The following is a 25,901-nucleotide window of genomic DNA, read 5'->3' on the forward strand; positions in this document are numbered from 1 at the left end:
GGCGAGGGCCACACCGCCGAGGGCTGGGGCAAAGTTGGGCCGCCAAGGCGGGGGAGTCCGGATTTCGGAACATTTTCCGGACAACCCCGCCACGGATCGGCCCGGTGTCCGGATTCCGGAACATTACGAATTTTGGAACTCCGGATTTCGGATGCTCAACTTGTATTGTTAAATGTAGTATACTGCAATTAACTAACTAAATATTTTCAACTCAGCTTCAACATTGTTTTAATGTCTTTGAATGAAACAAATACAGTAATCATCAGTGCTGTTTACAAAAAACATTTTCTCTTCTGTATGAAATTAATTACAAAGTTTTTGGTCTGAACATACAAACAAACATCTGTATTCAAGAAATTCCCTTTAGGACAGCCCTGCCCAGATATTCAATACATTACCATTTGAACATTTTTAATGCACATATATCATCCTATAAAAATACATTAAGACAGTAGTTCGTATGTTCCCTGACACTAAAATTTGCTCAAAATTTTAACATAGCAAAAAACTGTAAACTTTACTTTCAGCATCTAACATTTGATGAATTACAACAAAGCAATTATTTTTGGCAGTTAAGATACAGTAGATAACTTTCACCTCATTTATGCTTCCACAAAAGGAGACATCCAGTGCAATTCAAGCTGCCCCCCTTTTATTTTCACCTTATTGCATATTTACAATGGTATAAAACAGGTAGCTATAAATCATTCAAATGGCTGATTAGTTTCCTTATACATTCACTACCAAGAAGAGAAAAAGGGTTTTCTGCAATGAAATGTCTGGGTGAAGGCATTGCTCAGGTGGACTATCCTGCCTTGGCTCCCAGAACTACTTCTTTCTACAACCACACGAGGCATCTGGACCAGCTGAATGGGACTTTTCCCATCTTTAAGTGCCTGCGTAAGGTTCAAAATCTAAAAAAAAAACAAAGGAAAGGTGTACAGTATAGGTTTAACATCAGTTCCTTTCACAGTTTATAAAAAATCTTATTCATCATTTCCATGAGTTACTGTATGCACTGGTTGGATTTCAGCCAGTATACCAAGTTATTGCTCCTAATATTTTACTTCTTTGGAGCATTTCATTTATTCATGACTGTTCTGCATAAAAGGTGAAGAACTGCACATTACATTCTCATATTGCTTTTAAGTCGTCTGAATTATAAGTGTGATAAAGCAGCTTTTATAAAAACAGTTCACTTCACATATACACAATCCTAATATAAAAATTCTAGATACAGTTTAGGTCACTTTGATGAATTAAACTTTTGTATTAAGGTATTGCATAACAAACCAGCTCTTCAGTTGGCAGATATGTAGAGGGGTAAAAGATGAGTAATGTCCAAGTCGTTACATGCAAGTTCTTTGTTCATTCCAATTTCATAGAAGCTCAATGAACAATGCATCAAATCATGTACAATTACCTGTCCTCTCATCACTGACATCTGCAGTTCAAAAGTAGCTTTGTCAAACCCTTTGTCTGTCTGAAAAATAAAAATAAAATCATTGATATGTATTCACTACAAAATTATACTATAAAAACGAAATGCACATTTCTGTAGGCACTAGTCAAGTGATCTCAGCACTGTGCAGAAAATTGTAACCATTTTTTTTAGAAGAAATGTTAAATTACTCATTTTAAGCGTCTTCTTCCTCTTTCTTTGGATGTAAAAAGAGAAGCATACATCAACATAGCTTGTCATTTTGTCAATATTTCTGTGTGCTACATGTAATTAATTATTCTTTGAAGTGCAGCACCTTATTTCCTTCACTTATTACCTTGTGAGGAGGACACGAAGAATCTGCAAAGGGATATAGACAGGCTAACTGGGCAAAAATTTGGCAGATGGAGTATTATGTGGTAGTGTGAGGTTATCCAGTTTGACAGGAAAAATAAAAAAAATATCTCAATGGAGAGAAATTACAAAATGCTGCAGTACAGACGGACGTGGGGGTCCTTGTGCATGAAACACAAAAAGGTAATATGCAGGTCCAGCAAGTAATCAGGAAGGCAAATGGAATGTTGGCCTTTATTGCAAGGGGGATGGAGTATAAAAGCAGAGAAGTCCTGCAACAACTGTACAGGGTATTTGCGAGGCCACACCTGAGTATTGCGTACAGTGTGTGCCTCATTATTTAAGGAGGGACATACTTGCATTGGAGGCAGTTCAGAGAAGGTTCACGAGGTTGATCCTGGAGATGAAGGGGTGACTTAAGAAAGGTTGAGCCTATACACATTGGAGTTCAGAAGAATGAGAGGTGATCTTATTGAAACATAAGATACTGAGGGGGCTCGACAAGGTAGATAGAGAGAGGATGTTTGCCCTCGTGGGGGAATCTAGGGGGCATAGCTTCAGAATAAGGGATCGCCCATTTTGAATGGTGATGAGGACGAATTTCTTCTCTGAGGGTCATAAATATGTGGAATTCTCTGCCCCAGAGAGTTGTGGAGACTGGGTCATTGGGTGGAGATACAGATTTTTGAGCGATAAGGGAGTGAAGTGTTATGGGGAGCGAGCGGGCAGGGAAGTGGAGCTGGCTCAAAGATTGGTGTGGGGGGAATGGTTTCAGTTCATGGGGCACTGGCACCAGTATTGGAATGGGAGGTTGCTTTTATAAGAACAGAAAAATAGGAGCAGGAGGAGGCCATTGCACCCCTCGAGGTGCTCCGTCATTTAATAAGATCATGGCTGATCTGCTCATGGACTCAGCTCTACTTCTCTGCCCGCTCCCCATAACCCTTTATTCCCTTATCGCTCAAAAATCTGTCTATCTCCACCTTAAGTGTATTCAATGACCCAGCCTCCACAGCTCTCTGGGGCAGAGAATTCCAGATTTATGACCCTCAGAAGAAATTCCTCATCAGTTTTAAATGGGCGGTCCCTTATTCTGAGACTATGTCCCCTAGTTTTAGTTTCCCCTATGAGTGGAAATATCCTCTCAGCATCCAGATTGTCGTGCCCCCTCATTATCTATGTGTTTCGATACGATCACCTCATTCTTCTGAACTCCAATGTGTATAGGCCCAACCTATCTTCCTAAGTCAACCCCCTCATCTCCAGAATTAACCTAGTGACCATTCTCTGAACAGGCTTCGATGCAAGTATATCTGTCCTTAAATACAGAGACCAAAACTGTACGCATTACGCCAGGTGTGGCCTCACCAATACCCTCCCTGTTCAGTTGTAGCAGGACTTCCGCTTTTATACTCTATCCCCCTTGAAATAAAGGCCAACATTCCATTTGCCTTTTGGATTACTTGCTGTACCTGCATACTAACGTTTCGTGTTTCATGCACAAGGACCCCCAAGTTCCTCTGTCCTGCAGCACTTTGCAATTTTTCTCCATTTGAATTATAATTTGCTTTTCTATTTTTTCTGCCAAAGTGAATAACCTCATATTTTCCCACATTGTACTCAATGTGCCAAATTTTTGCCCACTCACTTTGCCTGTCTACATACCTTTGCAGATTTTTTGTATCCTCCTCAATTTGCTTTCCCACTCATTTTTGTATCAGCAAACTTGGCTAAATTACTTTCAATCCCTTTATCCATGTCATTAATATAGATTGTAAATAGTTGAGGACCCAGCACAATCCCTGTGGCACCCCACTAGTTACTGTTTGCCAACTGGAATATGATCCGTTTATCCTCTGTTTTCTGTTAGTTAACCAATCCTTTATCCATGCCAATATATTAGCCCCAACCCCGTGAACTTTTATCTTGTGCAGTAACCTTTTATATGGCACCTTATTGAATGCCTTCTGGAAATCCAAATACACCACATCCACCACTGGTTCCCCCTTATCCACCCTGCTTGTTACATCCTCAAATAACTCCAGTAAATCTGTCAAACACTATTTCCCTTTCATAAAACCATGCTGATCTGCTTGATTGAATTATGTTTTTCCAAATGTCCTGCCACTGCTTCCTTAATAATGGACTCCAGCATTTTCCCTAATGACAGATGTTAGGCGAACCGGTCTATAGTTTCCTGCTTTCTGGTTGTCTTTTCCAATCCGCTGGCACCTCCCCAGAGTCCAGGGAATTTTGGTAGATTACAACCAATACAACCATCTCCACAGCCATTTCTTGTAAAACCGTGGGATGTAAGCCATCAGGTCCACAGGACTTCTAGACCAATATGTCAAGACCAATATGTTGAGGAACCAACTAGAGAGCTGGCCATCCTAGACTGGGTGATGTGTAATGAGAAAGGACTAATTAGCAATCTTGTTGTGCGAGGCCTCTTGGGGAAGAGTGACCATAATATGGTAGAATTCTTTATTAAGATGGAGAGTGACACAGTTAATTCAGAGACTAGGGTCCTGAACTTAAGGAAAGGTAACTTCGATGGTATGAGACGTGAATTGGCTAGAATGGACTGGCGAATGCTACTTAAGGGTTGACGGTGGATAGGCAATGGCAAACAGTTAAAGATCACATGGATGAACTTCAACAATTGCACATCCCTGTCTGGAGTAAAAATAAAACAGGAAAGGTGGCTCAACTGTGACTAACGAGGAAAATTAAGGAAATTGGCCAGAAAAAGCAGCAAACCTGAGGACTGGAAGAAATTTAGAATTCAGCAGAGGAGGACAAAGGGTTTAATTAGGAGGGGGGGGGGGGGGTGGAAGAGTATGAGAAGAAGCTTGCTGGGAACATGAAAACTGACTGCAAAAGCTTCTCTAGATATGTGAAGAGAAAAAGATTAGTGAAGACAAACGTAGGTCCCTTGCAGTCAGATTCAGGTGAATTTATAATGGAGAACAAAGAAATGGCAGACCAGTTGAACAAATACTTTGGTTCTGTCTTCACAAAGGAAGATACAAATAACCTTCCGGAAATACTAGGGGACCGAAGGTCGAGAGAGAAGGAGGAACTAAAGGAAATCCTTATTAGGCAAGAAATTGTGTTAGGGAAATTGATGGGATTGAAGGCCGATAAATTCCTGGGGCCTGATAGTCTGCATCCCAGGGTACTTAAGGAAGTGGCCCTAGAAATAGTGGATGCATTGGTCGTCATTTTCCAACAGTCATCGACTCTGGATCAGTTCCTATGGACTGGAGGGTAGCTAATGTAACACCACTTTTTAAAAAAAAGGAGGGAGAGAAAACAGGTAATTATAGACCAGTTAGCCTGACATCAATAGTGGGGAAAATGTTGGAATCAATTAAAGATGAAATAGCAACGCATTTGGAAAGCAGTGACAGGATCGGTCCAAGTCAGCATGGATTGATGAAAGGGAAATCATGCTTGACAAATCTTCAAATTTTTTTTGAGGATGTAACTAGTGGAGTGAACAAGGGAGAACCAGTGGATGCGGTGTATTTGGACTTTCAAAAGGCTTTTGACAAGTTCCCACACAAGAGATTGGTCTGCAAAATTAAAGCACATGGTAATTGGGGATAATGTACCGGCGTGGATAGAGAACTGGTTGGCAGACAGGAAGCAGAGAGTCGGGATTAACGGATCCTTTTCAGAATGGCAGGCAGTGACCAGTGGGATTCCGCAGGGCTCCGTGCTGGGACCCCAGCTATTTACAATATACATCAATGATTTAGATGAAGGAATTGAGTGCAATATCTCCAAGTTTGCAGGTGACACTAAGCTGGGTGGCAGTGTGAGCTGAGAGGAGGATGTCAAGAGGCTGCAGGGTGACTTGGACAGGTTAGGTGAGTGGACAAATGGATGGGATATGCAGTATAAATGTGGATAAATGTGAGGTTATCCACTTTGGTGGCAAAAACACAAAAGGCAGAATATTATCTGAATGACGGCAGATTAGGAAAAGGGGAGGTGCAACGAGACCTGGGTGTCATGGTACATCTGTCATTGAAAGTTGGCATGCAGGTACAGCAGGCGGTGAAGGTGGCAAATGGTATGTTGGCCTTCATAGCTACGGGATTTGAGTATAGGAGCAGGGAGATCTTACTGCAGTTGTACAGGGCCTTGGTGAGGCCTCACCTGGAATATTGCGTTCAGTTTTGGTCTCCTATTCTGAGAAAGGACATTCTTGCTGTTGAGGGAGTGCAGCAAAGGTTCACCAGACTGATTCCCGGAATGGCAGGACTGACATACGAGGAGAGACTGGATCGACTGGACCTGGATTCACTGCAGTTTAGAAGGCTGAGAGGGGATCTCAGAATCATAACATTCTGACGGGACTGGACAGGTTCAATGCAGGAAGAATGTTCCCGATATTGGGGGAAGTCCAGAACCAGGTGACACAGTCAAAGGATAAGGGGTAAGCCATTTAGGACTGAGATGAGGAGAAACTTCTTCACTCAAGAGTTGTCAACCTGTGGAATTCTCTACCGCAGAGATTTGTTGATGCCAGTTCATTGGATATATTCAAGATGGAGTTAGATATGGCCCTTAAGGCTAAAGGGATCAAGGGGTATGGAGAAAAAGCAGGAAAGGGGTACAGAGATGAATGATCAGTCATGATCTTATTGAATGGTGATGCAGGCTCGAAGGGCCGAATGGCCGACTGCACCTATTTTCTGTTTCTATGACTTGTCTGCCTTTAGTCCCATTATTTTACCGAGTACTATTTCTTCAGTGATAGTGATAGTGATCGTTATTAAATCTCCCTCCCTATAGCCCCTTGATGATCCACTATTGAGATGATTTTAGCATCTTCTACCGTGAAGACCGATACAAAATATTTGTTCAAAGTCTCTGCCATTTCCCTGTCCCCCATTATTAATACCTCAGTCTCATCCTCAAAGGAACCAACATTTACTTTAGCCACTCTTTTCCTTTTTATGTAGCTGTAGAAACGCTTACTGTTTTTACATTTCATGCTATCATAATCTAGTTTCCCTCTATTTTTTTTTTAAACTCGTTCTTTGCTGGCTTTTGAAAGTTTCCCAAACCTCTGGCCTCCCACTAGTCTTGAGCACTTTGTATGCCCTTGTTTTCAATTTAATACCATCCCTTATTTCCTTAGTTAGCCACAGATGGTTATCTTTTCTCTTACAGTCTTTCCTTCTGATTGGTATACAAGTCGGGATGGACTTTACTTGAACCAGGCTGGGGCCAGTGTCCTGGAAAATTGAATAATTAGGGCTGCAAGATATGGCTTTAAACCAAATAGTGTGTGTGCGCGCGTGGGGGGAGGGGGCAGATAAGGGAGGGATCTGGTGAGCGGAAATTTAAAAAGTCAAATGAAAGGAGAAGATAACCAGAGTGTGACAAGTAGGGAGAGCGCGTATACACAAGACAAAATTAAAAGCTCTATATCTGAACGCATGAAGCATTCGTAACAAGATAGATGAGCTGACGGCACAAATAGACATAAATGAGTATGATCTGATTGCCATTACAGAGACGTGGTTGCAAGGTGACCAAGGCCGGGAACTAAATATTCAGAGTTATTTGCCATTTCACAAGGTTCGCAGAAAGGAAAAGGAGCTCTGTTAATAAAGAATGAGATTAGTGCATTAGTGAGAAATGATATTGGCTCAGAAGATCATGATGTAGAATCAGTTTGGGTGGAGAAAAGAAATAATAAAGGGAAATAAGTCACTGGTTGGAGTGGTCTACAGGCACCGAAACAATAGCCACTCAAAGTATAAATCAAGAAATAATGGAGGCTTGTAAGTAAGGTACAGCAATAATCATTAAAATCACCAATGTTCATATTGATTGGACAAATCAAATTGGCAAAGATCACCTTGAGGAAGAGTTCATAGAGTGTATGCGGGATGGTTTCTTGGAACAATACATTGTGGAACCAACCAGGGAATAGACTATTTTAGATCTGGTAACATGTAACGAATCTGGATTCATTAATGATCTTGTCGTGAAGGATCCTCTTGGGAAGAGTGATCATAGCATGGTAGAGTTTCAAATTCAGTTTGAGGGCGAGAAAGCTAGGTCTCAAACTAGTATCCTGAACTTAAATAAAAAGGTAATTAAAAAAGGTATGAAGGTAGAGTTGCTTTAAATGGTCTGGGAAAATATATTAAAGAGCAAGTCTGTAGAAAAGCAGTGACAAAGATTTAAGGAGATATTTCATTTCTCTTAGCAAAGATTTATTCCAGTGAGAAAAAAAGATGCTAAGAGAAGGATGAACCATCCTTGGCTAAGGAAGTAAAGGATGGTATCTAATTGAAAACAAAAGCATACAATGTTGCGAAGGATAGTGGAAGGCCAGAGGATTGGGAAATTTTTAGAAACCAGCAAAGGACGATTAAAAAAATGATAAAGACAGAAGATAACATACGAGAGTAAACTAGCAAGAAATATAAAAACAAACAGCAAGAGCTTCTACAGGTATATAAAAAGGAAGCGTGTAGCTGAAGTAAATGTTGGTCCCTAAAGAGGATGAGACTGGGGAATAAATAATGGGAAACTGTGAAATGGCAGAGACTTTGAACAAATATTTTGTATTGGTCTTCACGGTGGAGGACATCAAAAACATCCCAATAATTGATAATCAAGGAGCTTTTTGTGGGGGGGGGGGGGGGGTTGGGAAACTTAAAAACAACTACCATCGCTAGAGAAAGTACTAGGCAAACTAATGGGACTAAAGGTGGACAAGTCCCCTGTACTTGATGGCCTGCATCCTCAGGTCTTAAGAGAAATGGCTGCAGAGATAGTGGATGCTTTGGTTGTAATCTACCAAAATTCCCTGAATTCTGGAGAGGTCCCAGCGGATTGGAAAACAGCAAATGTAACACCCCTATTTAAGAAATGAGGGAAGTAGAAAGCAGGAAATCATAGACCAGTTAGCCCAACATCTGTCATTGGGAAAATGCTGGAGGCCATAAAGCAGTCAAGCAGAGTCAGCATGGTTTTATGAAAGGGAAATCATGTTTGACAAATCTGCTGGAGTTCTTTGAGAATGTAACAAGCAGAGTAGATAAAGGGGAACCAGTTGATGCCATGTATTTGCATTTCCAGAAAGCATTCGATAAGATGCCACACAAAAGGTTACTGCACAAGATAAGAGCTCATGGGGTTGGGGGCAATATATTAGCGTGGAGAGAGGATTGGCTAACTAACAGAAAACAGAGTCGGGATAAATGGGTCATTTTCAGGTTGGCAAACTGTAACTAGTGGGGTGCCACAGGGATCAGTGTTGGGGCCTCAACGATTTACAATCTATATTAATGACTTGGGTGAAGGGACCAAGTGTAATGTAGCCAAATTTGCTGACGATACAAAGCTAGGTGGGAAAACAAGTTGTGAAGAGGATACAAAGAATCTACATAGGGGTATAGATAGACTGAGTGCACAAAAATTTGGCAGATGGAGTATAATGTGGTAAAATGTGAGGTTATCCACTTTGGCAGGAAAAATAAAAGGCAAATTATTTAAATGGGGGCCGATTACAAAATGTTGTTGTACAAAGTTAGCACGCAGGTACAGCAAGTAATCAGGAAAGCAAATGCAATGTTGGCCTTTATTGCAAGGGGAATGAGTATAAAAGTAGGGAAGTCCTGCTCCAACTGTACAGGGCGTTGGTGGACCACACCTTGAGTACTGCATACAGTTTTGGTCTCATTTAAAGATGAATATACTCGCATTGGAGGCAATTCAGAGAAGGTTCACGAGGTTGATTCCTGAGATTAAGGGATTGTCCTGTTAAAGGTTGGGCCTATACACATTGGAGTTTAGAATGAGAGGTGATCTTATTGAAACATACAAGATTCTGAGGGGGCTTAACAGGGTAAAAGAAGAGAGGATGTTTCCCCTCATGGGGGAAATCTAGAATTAGGGGGCATAGTTTCAGAATAAGGGGTCGTCCATTTAAAACAGAAACAAGGAGGAATTTATTCTCTGAGGGTCGTGAATCTTTGGAATTCTTTACCCTAGAGAGCTGTGGAGGCTGGGTCTTTGAATATATCTAAGGTGGAAATAGACAGAATTTTGAATGATAAGGGAGTCAAGGGTTATGGGAAGCAGGTGGGGAAGTCGACTGGAGGGCAGGATTAGATCAGCTTATTGAATGGGGGAAGCAGGCTCGAGGGGTTAAATAGTCTATTCCTGCTTCTATTTCTTTTGTGCTTATATGTTGCATACAAATGAGAAAGCAATCATACAAATTGAGGAGGGTTTAAACAGGAAAAATCAAACACTAGAATACAAGAGAAAAAAGTCTAACTGTTTTAAGACTTTATTTACATCCCCAAAGTCAGCATACAAGTGCTGCAATTGCTTCTCAGTTTCACAAGAAATCTTGTTCTGTAATCAGTTTGTTGATGGAAACAAGAGACAGCCAATAAAGGACAGATTCAAAAACTGGTAAAGCTCTAAGTCACAAAGAGAAAGGGGCAATGTGCTTTTTAGGAGGAATGCTGAGATTAGTCCATTTTTGTTCACGTTTTGCATAGAAATGAATTATAAAAGTAGCAGATTAGAACAGCAAAATTAGTAGTAAGTTTCAGGCCAGTCTGAAGCAGAGGCACCAAGCATTCATTGTCTTTATTGGACAGTTCAACATAAAAATGCTCCTGAAAGACTGTAAATAGCTCCATGTAGTTGCACTGTAAACTAATCCTAAGAAGGGACTTGTCCAAATGAATCAATTTTCACCTTGCCCAATGATTCCTGACCAAACGATCTGCGACAAAAGACATGTTTCACTATCCCTCTTACCTATGTTGCTAAACGATGAGTTTGATTACAAAAAAAATAAAGCTTCCTGAAATAGCTAATATGTATGGTTTGAAGTAGACTACATTAACTTAGCAAAATACTTCCTCTCACTGCCTACCAAAAGTCTCAACCAAAGGACAAAAAATAAACACACTGAAGTCGGCAAATCAATGTTAAGAACAGAGAAGGCACAAAGAATTTTTATAAAATTCCACCACCTCCAACGTGATCCCACCACCAATCACATCTTCCCCTCCCAGCATTCCGAAGGGACCCTACACAACACCCTGATCCACTCCGCAACCACCCCCAGTACCTCCCCATGCAACTGCAGGAGATGCACCATCTGACCTTTTACTTCCTCCCTTCCCACTGTCCAGGGCCCCAAATACGCCTTCCAGGTGAAACAGCGATTTACTGGTACTGCTTTCAATTTAGTATACTGTATTCGCTGCTCACGATATGGTCTCCTCTACAGTGGGGAGACCAAACGCAGATTGGGTGACCGCGTTGCAAAATACCTTCGTTCAGTCCGTAAGCATGACCGAGCTTCCAGTCGCCTGTCACTTTAATTCTCTGCTCCACTCCCACTTTGACCTCTCCATCCTCGGCCTCCTACACTGTTCCAATGAAGCTCAATGCAAGCTCGAGGAACAGCATCACATCTTTCATTTAGGCACTTTACAGCCTTCTGGACTCAACATCGAGTTCAACAATTTCAGACCATAACCTCTGCCCATACTTTTTCCCCCACTTACCTCTTTTTTTAAAAAAAAACAAACCCCCTTTTTTCCTCTTTCCCATGGCAGTTGGTGACGATTCCGCCATTCACACCAGATCACTTATGCCATTACCATCTCATTTTTACCCATCATCCCTTTTGTCTCTTAAATCACTCTTGCCGTCCACCCGATTAGAGACCTTTCCTTTTGTTTTTCCTTCCCCCCCCCCCCCCCCTTTCAGTGCCTCTGCACTTCCTTAAGAATCTATTACATCTCAAACGTTTCCAGTTCTGACGAAGGGTCACAAACCTGAAACGTTAACTCTTTCTCTCTACAGATGCTGCCTGCCCTGAGATTTCCAGCATTTTGTGTTTTTATTTCAGATTCCAGCATCCGCAGTATTTTGATTTAATAAAGAGCTTGCAAGGTCTAAGAAGAAAATTTTAAAAAGAATGTTCCTGCGATTTGCTCATTTTAATGACAGCCTATTTCTTTGTATGCAGAGAATAAGCAACTGTGATATTTCGAATTACATTTTGGAAGCAATACCAAAGATTACTTGGTTTGTGCATTTCCCCAGTAAAAGAAATTCAACCCATTCCAATTTGATGACACCAAAGCTTAATGAAAAGTATCTCCATATATACTTCACAATAATAGAGCAGTTACCTTTGGAAACCCTATTAAAATAAAATATAATTGATTTTTGGTACTACTTGCAATGGGTCACAAATATTGAAGGAAATATCTAAAATACACTGCTGTATACTGTGGAGTGGCTCATTTTCAGCACTTTTATTGTATCGCAAAGTAATTTGAGGTAATAACATAAGTGGCCAAATGTGTCTGTGGGGACTCAAGAGGTTATATTGAGTATTTAGTAAATTTGAGGAAAAGGAAAGAATTCAGTGTATCAAGTACCAAGAATCATCCAACTCACTGCAGTTCTAGCACTCCATTTCAAATGAATACTTTCCACAATGTGGGGCTTAATTTACTAGTTAATTTACAAATAGAAAAATAGAAACACTTGTATTTATATAGCACCTTTCATGACCAGCAGACGTCTCAAAGTGCTTTACAGCCAATTAAGTACATTTGAAGTGTAGTCACTGTTGCAATTTAGGAAACACAGCAGCTCCCACAAACAGCAATTTTTTTTAATGTTATGTTGATTGAGGGATAAATATTGGCCAGAATCAAGTCAACACAATTGGCTGGACTTCTGTAGGATGTACTTTGAACTCAAAATGATCTTATACATATGTATACTGTTCCTGATAGTGGGGCATGAAAATTAACCTAATTGTAACTAATTTCTCAGTACAGGAAATGAGACAGAACTTTTTAATTAATTCAAAGTTCACTTGACAACACAGTGTGCTGAACAGGTTGAAAACCTACTTTGGCAAGATTTAGAATATTACCTGGCACATCAATACCTACATTTATATTGTGCCCTTAATGTAGAACAATGTCCCAAAGTGTAATACATAGAGGTAATTAAAAAGAAATGGACGCCAAACCAAAGGACAGATTAGGAGGTGACCAAAATTTTGGTAAAAGATATGGATTTTAAGGAGCATTAAGGGGTGCTGGGGTGGGGGAGAAGAGGTGGAAGTGCAGAGTCTAGGAAGGGAATTCCAGACCATGGGACATAGGTAGCTGATGGCAATTCCACCAATAGTATGGCAGAGAGGGGTAGTGACACAAGAAGCCAGAGTCAGAGGAATGGAAAATGGAGGCTTTTTTTGGGGGGGAAAGAAAGAAGAGTGCAGGGTTGGACGAGTTAGAGAGATAGGGAGGGTTATAAATAAGAGAATGAGAAGTTTAAATTGGTTTAAATAGTTCAGAGAGGAGCTAATGTGGGTTAGCAAGGGTAATGGACAATCAGGACTTGGCATGGGACAACATATTTGCTTGTGATTAAGTAGCTATAGCACCAGGGAATAAACAGCTTTTTTCACTGTATATCTATAACTCTCAGGTCAGTACAACATGGGTTATTTTTTGGACAAAACTTTCTTCTGTTCTTCTCCACATTGTTCCTTTTGTGTAAATTCCTGCAAGTCCTGTGGTATTTTATATTTTATTACACAAATTATCATGGTACAAAACTCCCACCATCTGATATTTATATAGTTCAAAAACCAGACCACTGACTTCACCAGTCACTGGCTCTATGGTTACAGTTCACTCATTATAAATACTACAAGTCGCCAACAGGAGCTACATATCCTCTACTTCAAGGGTGTTTCAAAGCCAAATTTAAAACAGCTGTGATACTTAGCTGCAATAGTATGATTTTGTTAATCTCTCAGACTAGTGCAAGTAGTATGAATAATGTTGATTTTTGCCCTGAATGCCTATCCCCAATCAAGAACTGGATTAAGCAAGTCCAGATTAATTTTACTTGGGGCACTCAACTCCAATCCCTTTACTCAGAGGAATTCAAATGCAGGCTCAAGAGCAGTCACTTACACTAACAAATTATATACCGCATTACCTTGTGCTGAGCGAAACTATTTTTAGAACCTGCCCAATCCCATTTTAGAGCAGTAGCTCTACTGCACTAATAGTATTTGTTTCCATTTCCCCACATATTCTCATGGTCTTCTATAGTTCCTATTTTTCTACAGGTAAGCTATGAAGTAGGTTAAGACTGCCCAAACTCATTTCACATAGGATCCTTAAAATTATCAAATTGAATTTTCACTGCATCAGTCTGAACTGGACTCGCACCCATCTGAAGACGAAACACAATACAAAGCCATTATACCACCTAGTAAGTATCTACAATTGAAGCCTTGGACAGTTTTACACAATTTCTTAAATTAACATGAATCTTCATGTGCAGATATGCCAGTGTTATAATTGGCCATTCTGGTCACGAAGTAAAAGGAACCAGCTTTATGCGCCCATTCCACTGTATTAACATGACAGCTGATAGAAATTAAACTACATTTAGGCAAAATCTGCCCAAAATTATGAATTATGATTATATGGGTGCAATGGACTAGGGGTTCTCAACCGGGGGTCCACAGGAAGGTTTCAAGGGATCCGCTAGTGGCTCCCCTTCATCGCACAGACAATTTAAAGTCGATTTAATGCTGATCACCGAAGGATACAGTATCCAAGGCACAGAGTTTTACCTTCCATCCGAGTCACCAATCAACACCCACACAGTATCACGTTAGTCCTCTGCCATCCGCAGGGCGTGAGGAACTGAAAACAGTCTACCAAACTCAGTGACAATCTATTAATTTCAGTATAACTACCAACCTGGGTGACTGTCTCAACTTCATGATAATTAAGTAAAACAAAAATAATATGTTTCATTGTATAACTAGTTTTACAGAAAAATAATTGTGCTGTATTACAGGGGTTCTGTGGGATTTTTTATAACACTGGAGGGAGGCGTCAGCAGCAAAACGTTTGAGAACCCCTGCAACAGACAATTCATAAGGATGAGAACTTAAAGAAGGCTAACTTTGAAGGTATGAGGCGTGAATTGGCTGGGATAGATTGGCGAATGATACTTAACGGGTTGACTGTGGATGGGCAATGGCAGACATTTAGAGACCGCATGGATGAACTACAACAATTGTACATTCCTGTCTGGCGTAAAAATAAAAAAGGGAAGGTGGCTCAACCGTAGCTATCAAGGGAAATCAGGGATAGTATTAAAGCCAAGGAAGTGGCATACAAATTGGCCAAAAATAGCAGCGAACCCGGGGACTGGGAGAAATTTAGAACTCAGCAGAGGAGGACAAAGGGTTTGATTAGGGCAGGGAAAATGGAGTACGAGAAGAAGCTTGCAGGGAACATTAAAACGGATTGCAAAAGTTTCTAGATATGTAAAGAGAAAAAGGTTAGTAAAGACAAATATAGGTCCCCTGCAGTCAGAATCAGGGGAAGTCAGAATCAGGGGAAGAAATAATGGGGAACAAAGAAATGGCGGACCAATTGAACAAGTACTTTAGTTCGGTATTCACTAAGGAGGACACAAACAACCTTCCAGATATAAAGGGGTCAGAGGGTCTAGTAAGGAGGAGGAGCTGAGGGAAATCCTTATTAGTCTGGAAATTGATGGGTTTGAAGGCCGATAAATCCCCAGGGACTGATGGACTGCATCCCAGAGTACTTAAGGAGGCGGCCTTGGAAATAGCGGATGCATTGACAGTCATTTTCCAACATTCCATTGACTCTGGATCAGTTCCTATTGAGTGGAGGGTAGTCAATGTAACCCCACTTTTTAAAAAAGGAGGGAGAGAAAACAGGGAATTATAGACCGGTCAGCCTGACATCGGTAGTGGGTAAAATGATGGAATCAATTATTAAGGATGTCATAGCAGCGCATTTGGAAAGAGATGACATGATAGGTCCAAGTCAGCATGGATTTGTGAAAGGGAAATCATGCTTGACAAACCTTCTAGAATTTTTTGAGGATGTTTCCAGTAGAGTGGACAAGGGAGAACCAGTTGATGTGGTATATTTGGACTTTCAGAAGGCTTTCGACAAGGTCCCACACAAGAGGTTAATGTGCAAAGTTAAAGCACATGGGATTGGGGGTAGTGTGCTGACATGGATTGAGAACTGGTTGTCAGACAGGAAGCAAAGAGTAGGAGTAAATGGGACTTTTCAGAATGGCAGGCAGTGACTAGTGGGGTACCGCAAGGTTCTGTGCTGGGGCCCCAGCTGTTTACACTGTACATTAATGATTTAGACGAGGGGATTAAATGTATCATCTCCAAATTTGCAGATGACACTAAGTTGGGTGGCAGTGTGAGCTGCGAGGAGGATGCTATGAGGCTGCAGAGCGACTTGGATAGGTTAGGTGAGTGGGCAAATGCATGGCAGATGAAGTATAATGTGGATAAATGTGAGGTTATCCACTTTGGTGGTAAAAACAGAGAGACAGACTATTATCTGAATGGTGACAGATTAGGAAAAGGGGAGGTGCAAAGAGACCTGGGTGTCATGGTACATCAGTCATTGAAGGTTAGCATGCAGGTGCAGCAGGCGGTTAAGAAAGCAAATGGCATGTTGGCCTTCATAGCGAGGGGATTTGAGTACAGGGGCAGGGAGGTGTTGCTACAGTTGTACAGGGCCTTGGTGAGGCCACACCTGGAGTATTGTGTACAGTTTTGGTCTCCTAACCTGAGGAAGGACATTCTTGCTATTGAGGGAGTGCAGCGAAGGTTCACCAGACTGATTCCTGGGATGGCGGGACTGACCTATCAAGAAAGACTGGATCAACTGGGCTTGTATTCACTGGAGTTCAGAAGAATGAGAGGGGACCTCATAGAAACGTTTAAAATTCTGATGGGTTTAGACAGGTGAGATGCAGGAAGAATGTTCCCAATGTTGGGGAAGTCCAGAACCAGGGGTCACAGTCTAAGGATAAGGGGTAAGCCATTTAGGACCGAGATGAGGAGAAACTTCACCACCCAGAGAGTGGTGAAGCTGTGGAATTCTCTACCACAGAAAGTTGTTGAGGCCAATTCACTAAATATATTCAAAAAGGAGTTAGATGAAGTCCTTACTACTAGGGGGATCAACGGGTATGGCGAGAAAGCAGGAATGGGGTACTGAAGTTGCATGTTCAGCCATGAACTCATTGAATGGCGGTTCAGGCTAGAAGGGCCGAATGGCCTACTCCTGCACCTTGTTTCTATGTTTTTATGAGCTTTAGCACCATATCTAGTTTAAGCAATAAATTGGCAGACGGAGTACAATATTGAAAAATGTGAGGTTATCCACTTTAATAAGAATAATAAAAAAGCAAGTTATTTAAATAGAGGGAGACTACAAAATGCTGCGGTACAGAGGGATCCAGGAGTCCTTGTACATGAAACACAAAAAGTTAGCATGCAGGTACAGCAAGTAATTAGGAAAGCTAATGGAATGTTGGCCTTTATTGCAAGGGGAATGGAGTATAAAAAGAGAGAAGTCCTGCGACAACATGGTGTTGGTGAGACCACACCTGGAGTACTGCGTATAGTTTTGGTCCCCTTATTTAAGGAGGGATATACTTGCATTGTCTTAAGGTTGAGTAGGTTGGCCTATACTCATTTATGTTTAGAAGAATGAGAGTTGATTTTATTGAAACATAAGATTCCGAGGGGATTCGACAGGGTAGATGCAGAGAGGATGTTTTCCTTCGTGGGGCAATCTAGAACTAGGGGGCATAGTTTCAGAATAAGGCTGGGCCATTGAACATGTTTAAGATGGAGATGGACAGATTTTTGAACGATAGGGGAGTCGAGTGTTATGGGGAATGGGCAGGAAATTGGAGTGGAGGCCAAGATCAGATCAGCCATTGTTATAGCAGAAAATTCTCCCCTCGGGCAACGGCACCTGTAGCATAAGGTTCAGAACTAAATATGTAACCCTAATATCATAAAAATGGCTGCCCGTGAAGCCTCAAGGGATTTCTGTTAGCTAAAAGAGTCTGCATTCCTAGTTATCGATAACGGCTATGTTCTCACGCAGAAACACACTACAACTCCGCAGATGTTCCCCAGACGAGACGTCCTGGCCCGTAGAACAATACAACTCTAACAGGACTAAGATAAGGAGGCTATCCAAAGACAGCCAAGGACAGTAAGATAAGGGGAGCCTGGATCATGGCAACACATCTCATGGCAACCAAGTAGTCACCTAATGTTTAGAACTACTACTATATGTAATCTATAATCCATATGATTGGATAGCGTCCGGCTGAAACGGGCTGATGTAACTAGTAAACAGTTGCAAAACATATAAATATCCATGAAACCCTTTGTTCGGTGGAGAGGTGTACCTGGACCCACCAGCTGCTTCATCTCCCCGCCAGCGTAATAAACCGTTTTGATGAATGGACCGACTGAGTGACGAGTGATTCTTGGAAGGGTACATTCGCGCTAACAATGGCGTAGTCGGCAGGATATTGCCGAGGCCCTTAAAGGACACCCCTGGAGAATCCGGGTGAGTATGGCCAATAAATCCCAGGGGGAAGGGACCAGGTGGTGTCTGGAGGCCGACGTAATATCCAACCTGTAAGGAGGGTTGGTCCAACAGACGAAATGGTGATAGGTAGTCGTTAAGGGGGAATAGGGCACTGCGGGAATTGTTTAAAACGCGTGAAGGAATTGCGCGGGTTTGTGTAATAGCAGATTCGTAACCTGAGTGTATAGAAAAGCCTACTACGAGTTACGCTGGAAAAGGTGGACTGTTGAGGTGATCTACTACAAGTCGCGCTGGAAAAGGCGGACCAGAGTAGATCTCTAATTATTCCCAACCCTTAACGAGCTATCACTAAATTTAGTAGCTCTAAAAAAGCCTGCTCCAAGTTGCGTCGGGGGAGGCGGACCTCTAGGGCAGGTGGTCTTGCTCCAAGTCATGCTGTGCGCAGACGGACTGCTGAGGGTTAAAGACCTCTAACTCCACTGAGTATTAAATGGCCAATATAACATCAGAACTCAAGTGAGGACCCGAAGGGTCCCTTACCCGCCACTTGACGGAAAAACAGAGAAAGTAAATCTTTGTTGAATGAAGAGACACTTTTGTGAATGTCTGTCTTTGAGTGAGAATGCTGGTGTAAAATTTTTGACTGCTGAATGAATGAAAATCTGATGTTAAAAAGGCAAGCTTTAGTAGTTTAGAAAAAAGGACATTGTAACGACCTTGAAAGTGGAACATTTGAGATAACGAAAAGCAGCCCTCACAGCCTACGTGCCAGACTCCCCTCTAGTTATGGAAAAGACGGAAAAAAAAGACATAACCTTGAAAGAAAACAAATTGAACGAATTTGAAAAAGTGTCTTCGATTGTCTGATGATTTTAAATTAACAAATTTACCGAGACACGAGCCCTGTGTAAAATACAAAACCTAATTTGCAGAAAGGAGATCTAAAAAAAAGACGTAATGTACTAAATAGGTGCTGAAAGGAAAAAAAAAAGTGTTTTGAGATGGAAAAGGACATAACTTACTCAATACTAGCTGATATTTGCTGTGAAAAAGATATTGGCTTAATTGAAAACATTTTGGAAGAAGTAAGACACTCTCCATTGATAATGATTTTAAATTACGAGAAAGTTTCACTGCAGTTTGAAAAGATTTCCAGAATAGACGTGTTTATCAAGAAAAGTCTCGAACAGTCTAAACAAGCAGGAGGGGTTTGAAACATAACGAGGAGAAAAGATCTAAGCTATGAAAACTCAGCACAGAAAGAAAAAATTGGGAAATTAGAAAATCTTACTGATTTTAAAATTCTTATAGAAAATGGAACTGGCACGGAAGTTTAGATTTTGTTCTGAGAAATAAAAAAAAACGAAATTGAATTTCAGTAAGCAAAATAGCTATTAAAAATGTGTGGTCTTGTTTTAAATCAATTAAAAAATCTTTGGCAAGTACTTGAATTAGAAGTTAAGAAAAAATTGGAGTTTAATCTAAAATGCTGTCTTTCCTGATGAGAAGACTTTTATTATGACGGCTTTACTAATGATTTCTGCTCTTTTAACGGATTCCTAATTTCTAAGCAAGTTTTGAAGGCACAAAGACTTAAAAAAAAACGAAATTCAGATGATTATGCGAAGTCACAATAACATCAGGCCTTCTTACAAACCTGTAAAGGAGTTAACACTTTCCATTGACAGCTGTTTTATATTGGACATTATTAATTTGGATTTCTTAATAGAATAAAGACTCACCTAACAGATAAAGGAAATGGTGGGATAATCAGGCTAAAAAAAATAAAATAGAACTAGCCTATGTAATAATACTTGCCTGATACAAGAAATAGATTCTCAAACAAATCAAATTCAAGAGCTATAAGGGAAGATAAATAAGCGGGAAGAGATTTTAAAAAATGGGACCAGACAGATAGTGCAGTGCGCAGCCATAGCACCATCACCGATAGCAACAGAGCCAATGTAGCCCACGGTGGGCAGGTGTAGTCCACAAACCCAACCTAACCCTTACCTCCGATTTCAGTGACCTCGACATGCATGGATAAAAAAATGAGTAGACCAGAACCGAACACCTGGTGACGACCAGGATCTGTTTAAAATTTGCAGATAAAACACTCACCGAGATGGAATCACAGCGGCCACTTCAGCTCTGCAGCATGATACTAGGGATCTCGACACTCATACAAGCATCAGATAACCCGGATGGACTACGAGGGATACAGCAAACACAGGACATTTACCCGAACTATGGGATTTTGTTTAATTTAACTGATGCATACACTGGTCCAGATACCAGGGTCAACTGCATCAGGAGGGAAGAGACCCGGGGACCTGATAAGTGCACTTTCAGGATAATTTGCACACCCCATGCTAAACCCTATTCCCAACTGACGGACATTTACCAAAAAGGGGTGAGGATATGTGGATATTTTGAAGAGATGGGAGCAGCTGCCGTATCTTTGTACGTTTGTTTTTCACCACCCTCGACACCGCGCCCCAGTGACCTCTACTTCACTCGAGGTCTTGCCATGCCCGTTAATTACAACGGGACCGCAGAACGGGATTGTATTACTTAACGAAGGTGAACTATTGTATGATAATGTTAAGCATGAAATTGTGCCTGTTCTGATCAATATTGCCAGCATACAAATGCCGGAGCATTGTACAGAACAAGGAAGATGTATAGTGTACTAAGTAAGGTTGTAATGCAGCAGGCTGCCGATGCCATGGGTGCCAGTAGGTTCCGCGGACAAGAGCATGTGCATAGGCATAAGAGGGGAATAATTAATGACGTTGCTACCGGCTTTAATACTGGGACCTCCATCGTAAACTCACTGGATATACAAGGGCTGAATGAAAAGGTGGACAACTTAAAGAGGTGATGAGGGAACTGTTATAACGGGCAGAGCAGAATCAGAAAGACCAAGCCGACTTAGGAAGGGAAGGCATGGAGATACAATTGGATGAAATATCAATAATCGAGACACATGCTAAAACAATTAACCGCCTAATTGACAGAGAAAGGGAGGATGCCGGAAATCTCCGACAAGGGCAACTCTGTCACGCTTATGGTTTGTGGATGGTAGGGCAGATACGACACAACCTCGATCAGATCCAAAGGGGTGAGCTGGACAGACAGCTCACATCTAGCTCAGCTAGCCAAGCTGAAGGGGACACTGGATACCTGCACTCTGAAGGGACTAACCAGAGCATACCCAGCGATCCCAAACTGCCAGATGGGCACAGCTGCGGGAGTGGGGATTGTCTTGATGACCCCTATAGTCACACAAGACACAGGTCCATTTCCCTTTATCGACTGGAGAATATTGGGGTTGTACGGGACAATGCTTCCCCTCAGTTACTATTTAACCGCGGACTCCGCTATCCGTAGAGACAACACACTATCCGGTGTCTCCCTGATAGGGTGCAAACAAGGGGGCGAGATCACGGTGTGACCCCACCTGGTGGAACAGGGAGAATTAGACGAGTGTGGTTTTAATCAAACCGATGGATGAGTTCTGGAAATAATGCCTGCCCCTACACATTTTGCCCGGGCCGGATACGGGGGCAAAGGGAGATACTGTGTCTCCACCATGAACATTCATATCAGTATAACGGCTTGCAATGCCAGATCCCGCAACCAAACTTCTGCTTTACACCCCTACGACCCGTCACTATAGGGCAAGCCCGCATTATCCAAGTTAAATGGAGAGATAGCGAAATCATTGACGCCACTGATCAACTACATGATCACCTGTAGGACTATGACGAACCAGAACATTCCCCTATTCCCCATTTAGCAGAGGTACTAAGGGAATTAAGACTTCGAGTCGGACAGTCTGTTAAACTCTACCAGCAACTGGGGACGAAGATTGAGATACTGGAAAAGGACACCGATATAGAGCTGCAGGGTGAGAGTTGGTGGAGACGGGTTTGGAACTGGAGTCTGAACGTTAACATCCACCCCTGGATTCGAATTACATCACACATACTGGTCGGAGTACAGCTCGTCTTAGCATTGCCATGGGGCGTCATGGCTTGCCGGTCTTGCAGACATTATTCACAACAACGGAGGTTAAACACCAACGCTCAGATAAGCAAGGAGATTCGCATAATAGGCGAAAGGGGCAATTCGAACTATATTGATTTGGTCTAAAACAACTGGGACTACTGAAATCGCATGACTGGGCAGCACGTCGAAGCAGGGAGTACTGGGTGATACAAAACTATAAGAATATAAATTAGTGTCGGTTTCAAGGGGCTAGGACTAGCCCCTTGACCGAAAGGAGGGGTTGTTATAGTGGAAAATTCTCCCTTAGGACAACGGCACCTGTAGCATAAGGTTAAGAACTAAATATGTAACCCTAATATCATAAAAATGGCTGCCCGTGAAGCCTCAAGGGATTTCTGTTAGCTAAAAGAGACTGCATTCCTAGTTATCGATAACGGCCATGTTCTCACGCAGAAACACACTACAACTCCGCAGATGTTCCCCAGACGAGACGTCCTGGCCCATAGAACAATACAACTCTAACAGGACTAAAATAAGGAGGCTACCCAAAGACAGCCAAGGACAGTAAGATAAGGGGGGCCTGGACCATAGCAACACATCTCATAACAACACATCTCAAGGCAACCACGTGGTCACCTAATGTTTAGAACTACTACTATATGTAATCTATAATCCATATGATTGGATCGTGTCCGGCCAAAATGGGCTGATGTAACTGTAGTAAACTGTTGGATATTTATATGTTTTGCATGAAACCCTTTGTTCGGTGGAGAGGTGTACCTGGACCCACCAGTTGCTTCATCTCCCTGCCGACGTAATAAACCGTTTTGATGTATGGACCGACTCTGAGTGACGAGTGATTCTTGGAAGGGTACATTCGCGCTAACAGCCATGATCTTATTGAATGGCGGAGCATGCTTGAGGGGTCAAATGGCCTACTCCTGCTCCTATTTCTTAAGTTCTTAAAGGAAAATAAAAAATAAGATTGGATAATGAGTGTGCAGATGAATTAAATATCTGACAGTAAATACCTAAAGGGTGGGGGAGGGGAAAGAGAGGAGAGGGAGTGTTCAATCATGATGCCCCAGCCATAAGGAGTGAGAGGCAGGCTCGATGGACCAGCTGGTCTTTCCCTGTCTGTAGGTTGTGTATGTTTGTAAGAAATAAATATATAGCAATTAATTTGAAAAGTTAAATCTTTAAGGAGCAGTATTAAAAGGAGCCCAAACCACAGGCTGGCTTTAAATTCATGCTTACCAAGAAATATAATTAACTGTCTTTAACTAAATATACACAAGTACACAGTATAAGCTCTAGCTATGTTACACAACATAAATTGAAGACTATTTTCAATGAAGTAAACTCAAGTTCTTAGACATTTCTGTACTTTTCTTCCGAAAGTTCAATTACCTATATACAAGGATTTGAAAGCTCATTAGAAAACAAACCTTAAAGAGTTCAAAGAGGTCCTCACAGAGATCCTGAACAAAATTCATATCTGAAATTCGGGGAAGAACAAAGTCTCTTGTCTCCTGTGAAAAAGGAATTTTAGCTTGATGAAGCCAGGCCCAGTGAAATGGATCTGTTTAAATAGACAAAAGAAAATATTAGGTTCCCCATTAATATAATAGTGCATTATAATGGTCACATGTTTAAAACTAGTTATTCCATGACAGGCTAACAATTCCCCAGAAAATGTAATCATATCAAAGCCTCTTCAAAACAATTCACAGCCAGGAAAATAGCAAAATATGCAAATTTCCATCCATTATAATCTTTAAAGAAACAGCAAGATGTAGCAGATTTTTACTTGTATACTGTTGGCAAGAAAAACTACAACAAAGTATTTACATGATGCTCTGCAAAAGTGCAATCTGATGCATTAAAATACAACCCTAAAAAAGTTTAAAAAATAATAATTGAGGAACAAAGGTAAAAGGTGAAAGCCAGAGTGTAGCACACCACCGAGGTTTAAAAGAGCAAACACAAGAGGGTAAAAGCCTTTCAAAGTTGCAAATACACAATTCAAACAATACAAAGCATTGAGTAAGAAACATAAAACCAAACAGAACTGAGTTGCCTAGGCTCCGTAGGCCAAATTGCAGGACTCGGAAGCTGCAGTTTGGATATCGCAGCATTGGAAGACACTTGCCACCTCACAATGTTTTATTCCAGTGATATAGCACTGGAAAATTCCATTAATTGTTGCAAATACTCTTAAAAAGGATAATGCATAATAGCACTCACAACACAAGTAGAGCTGTCAACGTCTTAATAAAATGAATTGCGATTAGAATTTAATCTCAATTAATCTTGGTTTTAATTGCATATTTAATTGATGTTGTTGTAGCTGACGTTCCGAAGTATTGATGTGCCTGCTTTATTATTGTTTCTGGCTGCCATGTTGGTTATATTGGTGGCTGTTTTGGCCTGTGTGCCACTAGGTCATCCTTTTCCTTATTGTTAACACGGGTGGTTTGTATGCTGGAACGATTTGAGTATAAACTGGATACATTAATACAAGCAGCATTGGTGATTATACATGTTAGAATTAACAGCATGAGGGGCAGCCAGGGGTTCCCATACCTGAAAACTAGAGGAAAAGTAATGGAAGTTACTTTTCAAGTCATTCCCAGCCTATGATAAATGGCTCAGGTTTTCCCATTCCCACCCTTGCCTGCTCCCTCTTGTGTCAGGCTTTCCCTCCCAAGATCCCATTCCTATCCTTGCCATGCTTCCTCCTTTATCAGGCTGCCCACCACCCCAGATCATGTTCCTGCCCAGCTGCCTCTTCTCTGCATAACCTGTAATTAACATGTTAAAAAATAAATTGCCAAAAAAAACGCATTAATCTCAGAATTTAACTATCAATTGACAGCCCTAAATACCAATTAATAATTATTCAGCAGTGTGCTGTATTTTATGTAAAAGCTGTGCATTTCATCCACATACAACAGTGCAAGTATATGCAGAGCATGTGAGCTGGTAATTGGGAAAAGACTCAGTCTAAAAGATGACTCAAACTAGCACACCAGAGGAAGAACTGCGTCATTTTAGCAGAAAAGGGTTGTATATCATATTCATTTTATCCAGGCTATAGAAAACATGAAACTTATGATTGCAAGCTGTTGCATTGCTAAACTGAAAATTAGCTAATTAGTATGTCCGACAATCCTGAAAAAAAAATTAAGGTTATGTCAAGTGCAAATTAGTCGAAGCTATAATTCTAAACTGAGTTAAAGAAAGACTTGGATTTATATAGTGCCTTTCTTGACCACCGGAGGTCTCAAAGCACTTTACAGCCCAGTGCAGTGTCGATAATCCAGAGTTCCTGAATCCAGACCGATCAGTGGCAGGGTCATCCGGAATCCATAAAATATTCCAGAATCCAGACCAGACGACCCTGCCGACCTCAGGGCCTCACTGCTGCCCTTACCTCGGAGCCTCCTCGACGGGGGCCCGGCCCGCCCGCCCACACCCCCGGCAGGGGCCCGGCCCACCTGCCCACACCCTCGGCGGGGTCCCGCCTGACAACATTCTCCTTGGCGGGGGCCGGACAGCTCTTTGGCAGGAATCTCCTCCTCCTCCTCCTTCACCCCTTCTGA

At 41.5% G+C, this 25,901-nt stretch overlaps 1 protein-coding gene across 2 annotated transcripts in view; it reads right to left on the reverse strand.

The window, feature by feature from the left end:
* Positions 1-211: 211 nt before the first annotated feature.
* Positions 212-25,901, reverse strand: part of pi4k2b (phosphatidylinositol 4-kinase type 2 beta) — a 97,296-nt gene continuing 71,606 nt past the window's right edge. For both annotated transcript variants that reach the window (XM_070870741.1, XM_070870739.1), the window contains 3 exons: positions 23,745-23,878; positions 1,424-1,483; positions 212-914 (listed from right to left, as the gene is read on the reverse strand). In XM_070870741.1, coding sequence (XP_070726842.1) covers positions 741-914; positions 1,424-1,483; positions 23,745-23,878 — 368 coding nt within the window. In that variant the 3' untranslated portion in view covers positions 212-740. The remainder of the gene's footprint in view (positions 915-1,423; positions 1,484-23,744; positions 23,879-25,901) is intronic.

Source organism: Pristiophorus japonicus, chromosome 2 (assembly GCF_044704955.1).
Source record: "Pristiophorus japonicus isolate sPriJap1 chromosome 2, sPriJap1.hap1, whole genome shotgun sequence".
NCBI lineage: Eukaryota > Metazoa > Chordata > Chondrichthyes > Pristiophoridae > Pristiophorus > Pristiophorus japonicus.